Genomic DNA, 10462 nt, shown 5'->3' on the forward strand with positions numbered 1-10462 from the left:
GGTAAACGGAACCGTACTAATTACGTAACGTTAACTTACGTTACTTAGTCATACTACTTATTACGTAACGTTAATTACGTACTACTCTCTCTCTCTCTCTCTCTCTCTCTCTCTCTCTTTCTCTCTCTTTCTTTGAAATTCATCTATATAATTAGAAAGTTTATGTTAAGTTCACCTAACATTTCATATGTCTCAAATAATACATCCAAATTTTTGAGTTAATAATTTAATTCAAGATGAATATATTAGAAAATAGCAAAAAGATATTTTGTAAAAAATTAATGAAAAGAATGTAACAATGATACAATGTATAAACATATTTGAAAGCATATTTCGTCAATAAATTTAACATTTATAATGTAACATTTATAATATAAATATGTATATAAATACATATATTTTAATTATTTACATTAAAATTTATATTTATATTTATATTTAAAGTGCACTACATATTTTTATTATTTATTTATTAATTGGATAATTTTAACAGTAAGAAAGGTTGAACATTAATTTAACACAAAATTAATTATTAAAAATACAAGACAAAAATGTTAACAAGGACAGAAGTTTTAAGTCTTAACATATATACATAATATTATATATACATAATATTTTTTACTATGTATAATATGTTTAAATCTTGTAAACTTTAATGGAAATTCTATCGTTTATATTTAATGATAAATCTTGATTTATTCGAAGTTCAAATTATTAGACAAATATAAAAAAAAATCTTATTATTTGAAATATCTCGCAAAACAAGAAAGATTTCGTCTAATCTCAATATCATTATTTAATATAAAGAAAAAACAATTAAGTTTTACTTATATGAGAAATATATTTTCCTAGATGCGGTAGATCATTTATTATCTTCATTGTTATCTATATGCCGCATCATAATTCATGTCTATCATGACTGTATGCACAAGATTCTCACAGTGTTGTATAGCAGTAAATGCTACCACTGCCGCATCATGACCAGAATCGTGATGAGTTTACTACGTGTATCTAATTTTCTCTGAAATATCAATTCGAAATAGAAAAAAAGCGCACTCTTATTACGGTCTCTCTCGGATTCTCTTTGTAGCTCTCGGCGTTCCTTCGATGCGTTATCTTGCTATCTCATTCACTTCAGTTTGCGGCGATGAAACCTTATATGTTCGCGGAACGATGCAGCATCGGACAACGACAGATAGGTATAACAACCGAGCGAGTCGTTTGACAAGACCGTCCCTATCGATTTCTACTTGCATCCATTTGACTCACGCGCGCCTGCTCTCCTCTGTCCTATAACGCGCCAATTATTCTCGAGCGCTCGTGGGAAAGGTGTAATAATTCCGTAATAACTTCCGGAACATCGCCCGAGGAATAGTGAGAACGATAGCGAATGGCCGCATAACTGACAAACGAGATACCGCGCGAACAATTCCAATCATTTTTAGGAGCAATACGTATTTCGCAATTTAGACTCGATTTTTCTATTTTCGTACTAATACATCATACAGCAGTAAGATGTTTCACTTAAATTTTTATTGTTTGATATATAAATTACATATTACACGCTCACCTAATTTTTTACTTTTTATATCGATTCCAGATTATGCAACCTGTCAAGTTTCTTCAGCAATATAAACGACTTCTTATGTAGATGTAATAACTATGTGCTTTCATTTTTAAGAATAAAATCGTGTCAAAAAAATTCCATTAGAGCTGTTAAAATATATCGACAAGAAATAGAAATAATAGCCGGAACGATCAAGGCTATAAGATCTTTAATGCTTAAATAATTTAATCTGAATTACTATATATTTATATATTATATATGTAGTTGCATATATCACATTTTTTTGTCATTCAAATTGCGCGCTGAATAGGTTTTCCAAACTTATAAACGTAATTAAACTACTGTAGTAATATCATGAATTAAATTGACAAGCAATTTTAATAATTTGATGTTCAATCAGGCATCCTATTAAAAAGATGTTAATATGCTAAGAAACTATAAATAAATTTATTGCGAAAAATATCACCTCGGGTGAGAATCGAACCTAAATCTCTTGTATTCCGTACGAAGGTCCTAAGCCTTTAAACTATTGAGGCTTGCGAAATCTCTACTTTTCAGAGCGGTATTTTAGAAAACGTTCTTATTGATGTTTCATGAAATTACGCAAACATAAATGAAGATGCATTAAATCTCAAAATTTGCGAAGTTCCACGGCACAAATTAAAAATTATACACAAATGCGGTTTACAGCATTCGAAAGAGTGAATTTATCTTTAGAAGAGTTTATCTTTAAATTGTTTCTTTATTAAGCTCTGTACGATTTTTTTCATTGAGTTATTCAATATTGAAGCAAAAAAGTTGTTTTTGCTTCAATGTTGAATAACTTGGTGAAGAAAATCGTACAGAGTTTAATATAAAAGTAAATGAAAGGTAGAGATTCGCTCTTTCGAATGCTCAACCGATTTTGATTAGTGAAGCTTTTTGAATAGTGAACTATATGTTGTAACATTTTTTTTATGGATAAATTGCCAACTGTTTTTACATAACTAATAATTGATATTCTACGTTATGTTACCCAACTATGACATACACGTATAGTGATAAATGAAGTTGAAACGAGCAATAGGTTCATTAAATGATTCATTAAACTCTGATTTTGATTGTATTGCTTCGTGTTTGCGTCGCATGTTAAATCAGCGCAACATTGCGGCCAAATGCCAGTTGTATTAAGTTATGAGGCTGTGCTAACAGCCATCCGTTGGAACAACGACAATATCTTTGGTATTTTAACAGACTTCCCGATTATTTGTACATTCTTCGCGCGCGGAAATATTTCATTCTAGATACCTTCACCGACGTCACCGTTCTTAATAAGAAAAACTTTGCATTGATACGCGCACGAACAAAATTATCATGTAAACAAAAAAACAAACCTGACAACAACATTGTATCAATCAATAGAGAAATTCTTGCACGGTTGCTACATTGTAAGTCGCGATGGCGGGCGTAAGAAACCTTGAATGGAGTTGTAAAGATATCGGATTAAACAGCGCTTCAACTTGTAATCGCTGCATTTATTCTCTTGCTACGAATTACGTTCTTTTAAAGCGAGATTAAATCACGGAATTTTACATTGCAAAGATGCACATGCTGTATTAAACTTTTCTAAATGTGTTTGGATTATTGTATTCTCGTAAAAAAATCTCGTTATATTGCAGATATCAGCATGTTTTTTAATGGTATATCGACGCGACATTTCGAATACCAATCCATTTTGGAGATAGTATAACTTCAATTCTGAAAATCCGACTGTGATCAGCGTGTCGCGTTTTGGTTCATATTCACATCTCATTGAAATGCATGATGTTTCAAAACTGAATTTATATAACTTTCCAAATAAGCGACTCGATTTAGATAGAAAATCTAACATATGCGAAATATGTTAAACAAATACATTTAATATTAGGATAAGTGAGGAGATTATGCCACTTAAGAGAAATTAGATTTTTGTATAATTATTTGTTCAATTCAGAATGCTTCTATATACTGATCTTCTTCTTCCATTTCCTTTCTTTATGTATTTGTATGTGATAGTAAATAAATATTATATTTCCATTTTTACTATTATATATAAGAATAAAGAAGTACGATAGTAGAAAGTTGAAAAGTGAATAAAATGCCACCATGATATGCCACCAAGCATGGGATAATATGGCATATACAAAAAAGTAATATTACAACATACATTACATTATTTTATCTATTATAAAAACACAAAACGTTACATCCATTACGAACGTTGTTTGAATATTGGTATAACAATTGGTATGGCATCAACATCTTAAACGTTGCTATGGAAATTTTCATGAAGGTGATTCTGGTGCAAATGATCAAGCTTATAGATGGGAAGCTCAGACCAGAATAGGAAGGCTTTAGAGTTAGCAGAGTCCTGCATTGACTAAATCAACACACTCAGAAATAGTCTGTCGAAATGCTCTCCGTTCGTAGATATCTCTTGTTCATCGATTACGAGAAGACATTTGACTCCATTAATCGCGAATGCATCTGGGCTAAGTTGGGTAATATAGGCGTGCTCCTAAAAATCGTCTTCCTTATGTGAAAAATTAATGGGGAGGGATTTCAGTATCGCGTTCTATACGAGGAAGAATTCTGTAAGAACTATTTGAGATCATTTTTGGCTGTCTTTTCTCATTGCTGTTTCTGATCGTCATGGATGCGGTAGCAAGGCATGTGAAAACAAGTCGAGAGGAATCGTATGGAAGCCTCTCAGATCAAATAAGCGATTGATTTTCTTGGATGACTGAAATCTTTGGATTATGCGGACGATAAATGCGAGCTGTTACACAACATCAATGATACAGCAAAAATTGGCAATGGGGTCGTCTATCTTAAAATCAATGTCGCAAAGATGAAGGGCTCACTGATGCGAATCCAAATGCAGACTCCAACCGATCGTTAAAACTCAATGAAATGTCAATTGAGCGAATAGATGAGTTCCTATATCTGGGAAGTATAGTTGATGACGGTACTGTTAAAGATGTGAAAATTAGGATCAAGAAAACCAATGCTTTTATATAACTAAGCAAGATATAGCGTTTTACCACCTACAGTTAACATTAAGCTCAAGCTACACATTTTTTGATCGTACGTAATCTCTGCACTTTCATACAGATATGAGATTTGGCTCGTTACAGACAGCAATCAAGCAAAGAATCCAGATATTCGTCAACTGCTATCTTCGAGGGATCCTCCGTATCTTCTGGCCGAACATTATTAGCAATGAAACACTGTGAACCTGTACTGAACAACGAGATATCAATGTGGAGAAAATTTGGCTTAAACACACATTAAGAAAGAACCAGAGCGAAGTGCAACCGCAATTTACAATTCGCAGAGGAAGCGGAGAAGAGGATGCTCCAAAAAAACTTGACGTCGCTTTATCTTGGAGGAGGTAAATTTGTTGGAAATCCATAACAGACGCATTGATGAGTTCTGAGATTTGAAGAAACCGGCTGACCGACGAGAATGGAGATAATAATTGATAGACTGCCTATATCCAATATATCCAATATATCCTACTGCCAGAGGCTCAGAATCGTCCGAGCAAGGCGTTATATGTGTATGTATATACATATATAATATATATATTTCATATATAATTTTGTATAATTGTATATAATTTATATATTGCATAATTATAAACATATGATTAATAATATAATTATAAACATATGAAAAACCTTTTACCGGGATATTATAAATAATCGAATAAAATTTTTTAATTTAAAAAAAATAACGTATTAAAAAAGCTCTTTATGTATACAATGTGATAAATTTTATTTTATTGACACTTTTAGAATAGTAAATAAATAAATCGAATATTGTATTTATATTCCGCTTATTTATAAAATTCACATATGTCAATCAATGAATTTCAACAACTCTTACCGTGCCTTCTCCTAGATTGTGGACAACACAAGGCATTAGGGCTGTGGATCCTGATTGAGCTGAAACCGATGTTGAATTTTCCGTACCGAAAGTCATCGGCAGGGTTGGTGGCAGATCGACATCTAATGGCTTTCCCGTCGTGCCGTCCAACGAGTTCATGTTAACATCAACTATTTCAGCCGTCACTGCTGTAGGATACTCTGAAACAAATCAATTGTACCATAATTTTGTAAGTACAGATTGCAAAGCTTTTATAATTTATATATCAGCAAATGTTGTTGCAGTATTGACGGCTCTAACACTATATTGGACTAAGAAATGACAAAGAAGATCTCAATTTAAATAATTTTTTTCGTTCTCGATATAAATTCCATCTCACAGACACGTATTAATGCATATGCTTTAATCTTGGAAAATGATTTTCACATTTACGAGGAAAGAAGTAATTATTAGACAAAAATTATTGCGTTTAAGTCGATAATATAAACGCGTAAAGGAATGCTGGAGCTGCCTGTATTATATACGCCGATAAAACTAGCATTTTTGACGTTCTTATTTCTATCCGCGAAGAAGTGTTTTCACAGAAAAAAATTCCTTTTCCACGAAAAATTAAATTGTATATGCTAATGTATTTGTCGCTGATGTATTTTGTGTTCAATGTGTTTACCTTCACCGTTGATCGCTATATTGAGATAAAAATGGATAAAGAAATTTGTAATTTTTTATTTTTTTCAGCTTTGAACACAAAATATATCAGCGAGAAGTACATTAGATGTACATTTTAATCATGAAAAAGGAATTTTTATTCTGTGAGACTACTACGAAGAAATTCGACAAAAACAAAAACGTCTGAAAAAACGCTGATTAATTATACAGTCGGTAATACAGGCGGCTCCAGCATCCCCTTAACGAAATATTAATTTTTAAAGATAGCTGAATACGCGCGCCCTCCCGCCTACTATTGCCAAATGTACACGCATCGATCGCACGGGAAATGGGGATGGCCTGGTAAGCGCGCTGCTCGAGTCAATTTGACTGCTCTTCCTGTCTAGGGGCGCATTGTCTATACGAAGTAAGGTCCAAAGAATAATCAAACTTAAAACATATTTAGGTTTGAAGTGGATATCGCGTAGAAAATTGTGCACTTTTAAGCATGAGAGGAAGTGGGATGGACCTCCTTTCGTGTGGAAAGTCATTATGCAAGGAGGGCAGGTTTAGAATAGTTTTTAACATTGTATGTAGCAGAAATAAGATGTTATTTATTAAACTTTTTTTATTACTAACTTTTTGATGAATAACTATCGATAGATAAAACTTTTTAGAGATTACTTAGGATCATGACCTTATTAATATGTAACAAAGAGGAGAGTTTAAGAGGAAGCAGGAGTTTACGCGGTAATTAGTGCGCATAAATATAATGAAGTATATTTTAATAAATATACTGATAAATATATTGATAATATGTGTCAAAATTAAGATCATCAAAGTGGAATCATTTTCTGTTTGATATTTACCCTTTAAATTGTTTAACTATTTAAATTCTTCATATAATTAATAATTAATGTCGGGTCTATTAATCATAAAGTAAGTTGTAGTCCGGTGAAATGAGCCAGTTCTCGTAAAAAGACTAGTTCGAATTAACCTTTTGAGTAAAAGTTGCATTAACTTTTTCCAACGTATATGGAAATACGAAATCATGCAACTTCATAGATATATATAGTTAATTTGAAAGCTATATGATCCAAATTCTCTTTCGAGTTAGCACAAAAATATTTTTTATCATTCCAACTTCTGCCTTACATACAGTCTCTCTTTTTCTTATATTTTATATAAAATATTACGCTTTCAATTGTGATATTAGAAACAACTTTTAAGATAAAATAAATCAATAATTTGTATTATTATATTATATTTTAAGCATAATATAATTCAATAGAAGCAATAGAAGGAAATTGATATTTTGTGAGAAAAATCAAAGAAACTTATAAAGTATAATTTTTTAAATAAATATTGCATAAAACAAAAAACAAATTTTTCTAGCATGTTTAATTGGATTTGTCATTTTGATGAACAATACAACGCAGCCGTAATAAAAGGATCATACATTTCTTTATAAACGCAATTTCAACGACTGCGTCTCTTGACGTAACCGTAATTACATCGCGTTTTTCGATTAATTACTCGCCGACTTCGTTAAAAGTACGGTTGTGGGATTGCTGTGCACTTCTCTGCGAAATGCGGCACGTTAAATTGCGACGTTAAGCTTACGCGTACCACTTCGCAACTACGATGCGTCAGCCCCGAGTGACATAGCTAAAATAACGTGATGCTCTCGTACCGGACGGAATTAGACGTATTTGAAAAAGTTTGATGTCAGTTTAAAAACTCTGTTCATTCTCACAATATATCTAATCAAGTAATGACGGATTTATTTTTATAACATAATCGTGCTCCCTTCTTCTTTTATATTTTTGTGTTAATGACACACTAGAATCCCATAACGTTATCTACATAATTTTGCTGTTAACAATTTTATTTTAATGTACAAATTGTATATAATATTAAGAATAAGATATAAAAAAAGAGGGAATTTTTTCCCCCTTAGAAATATTCTGTGACATGTCGTGACATATGCATTTCATGCATCGAAATATGTAAATAAATAATGTTCGTTTTCACAATGAACCAGATCTTAACAAATTTATATGAAACGAGATTAAATCTTCGACGAGTTCTTCATAGATTACATGAGTGAAAATTTTTCTCGGTTGCGGAATTCGTTAATTATGATTTATTGCTCCCGTGTATCCTGGCACTTTGGAAACTTATGCGGTTGTAAGCAACTGTAATTTCCTTGAATTTCCGCGTAACGTGCATCTTTTACACTAATTTCAGCTACAAACTTTTCCTTAACGTCGGTTAAACCAAGCTAAAATACTGAAGTCATATATCGAATATTCATTTTGTTATACCTCGTTCGTTTGCGTTCACAATTTTATTACGGTCATTCGAATTTGTCTCATATTATTATAAATACATTATGCAAGTGTTTTTATGCAGTCACTTTTGCAACATACAGCAAAAAATATAATATAATATATGTCCTCTTGTACAATCCAAACATCATTGTACAAAAGAGAACAGACATCACAATTGCTCTGTATGCTTTATTTTTAAGAAAATTGAGTGACTCACCTCGAGTCAACCCCGAGGCGAAGTGACATTATTTATTTTCTTTTACATAAAGTCTTTATAAACACTAACTTAAAAAATGATAATTTCATAATAAAACGGTAAAAACTGAAAATGGTAATTTTAGTATTAATAAAACAATTCGATAATTTGAAAAATATTTAATAAAATAATAATTTAATATTTATTATAATATTAAGAAATATATTTAAGTGGAAATTAAAAAAAAATATTTTTTTGCATTATTAATTAAAAATTCCTTTTTTTTTATATAATTTATTATGCTAAGTAATTCTAAAAGTATGAAATATCTTATTTTCATTACACACACATTTTAAAGTTTTCAATCATAATAATAATAATTGATACATTTTATCTTGCGAATATTAACAAGAATTTTCTGAGTGTATAATTCTTTTATAAATGTATTTGTAAAATATTGAATCTAATATCTTCTGAATGTACAAACTTTTTTAAATTATTTAAATTTCATTGAATTAAGGAAACCTGAGACCCGTTTGATCAATCGAATAATCCTATAATTTTGCTAGAATTATTCTTAGTGTGGCGCAAAATTGTAAAAACTCTTAATATATATAAAAACACGTGTTTATAGTTGTTTCGTTAGAAATCAGTTGAGGTGAAAATGGAAAACAATTAAGGGATTACGAGTTTCTGCACATCAATTTGGAAATAATAGTTAAATGTGTCACATTGACTTGCAAATTAACACGCAAAACCATCATTATGCCATTGTTTTCTGTATTGGATGCAATTTCGACTGAATTTCTGAAATAAATTTGTGCGCGTACTTTTCACCGATCAAATCTTTTTTAATTCTACGTAGTCAACCTATACACAAAGAATAATTTTAAAAACTGCGTTCGAAATAGATACTGAATTTACTTCACGTCATTAAACTTAAAGTATTTTAATTAATCGCAATTATTTAAGAAAAAAGCAAAACATAAATGAAAAACTATTTCCAATTCTATTTCTATAACGTAATCCATCGATGAATAACTAAATCTTAAGAAATTAATTAAGAAATTAATCCACTTGCGAGTATCCTGCAGTGCTTTTGGCGCGAGACAATTGTAAATACATTTACACTGAAATTAAGATGGATATGTTTACACTGAACATTGAAATGAACTGACTGCATACTGTGAGCCGTCTTCGTACAGGAAAACAGCATGATTTTTACTGAAAAATCAGCATATTGTTCTGTAAAAATCACGAAGCTGTAAACTGAAAAATGTCTCTTTAAAATTCCATTTTGACACAGAAATCGCATTAAGATTATGTATCTATTGCTTCTTCTAGCTGCTAATAGTAATACAATTAATACATCCTGGCGCTTAGTAAAAATCGTCTTCAATAGTAGAGATAGCGTAACATTTTTCACAAACGTTAATTTGACACTGATTGTCCTTACGAGGTTTTAATTAGCTCTCTTATTGTTAGTTATAAAATCGGTATAACATGGTAGTAATCTTAAAGCTTCAATAATTATCGTTTGTAAAGTCTGTATCATGTATGACACTTTCCCAATGTAACAATTTGCAACGTTGTCGCAATTTGTTATCCGATGCAACACACTATACCATATAAAAAATATATCGGAAGTGAAAAATGTTGTCGATATTTTTGCAACGGAGTCGAGACAGTTTTGCGAGGGAACATGCCTCGAGGTCTCGATTTTACAGTGCATTTAACGAATATAGCACAATATCACTAACATATATATATATATATATATATATATATATATATATATATATACTAGTAGTA

General features: G+C 31.0%; 1 protein-coding gene across 1 annotated transcript in view; it reads right to left on the bottom strand.

The window, feature by feature from the left end:
- Positions 1 to 10462, bottom strand: part of LOC105627413 (igLON family member 5) — a 40505-nt gene that overhangs the window by 19017 nt on the left and 11026 nt on the right. Inside the window, exon 2 of the mRNA XM_012208696.1 lies at positions 5477 to 5676. Within this exon, the coding sequence (XP_012064086.1) occupies positions 5477 to 5676 (200 nt within the window). The remainder of the gene's footprint in view (positions 1 to 5476; positions 5677 to 10462) is intronic.

This window comes from Atta cephalotes, assembly GCF_000143395.1.
Source record: "Atta cephalotes unplaced genomic scaffold scaffold00009, whole genome shotgun sequence".
Lineage (NCBI taxonomy): Eukaryota > Metazoa > Arthropoda > Insecta > Hymenoptera > Formicidae > Atta > Atta cephalotes.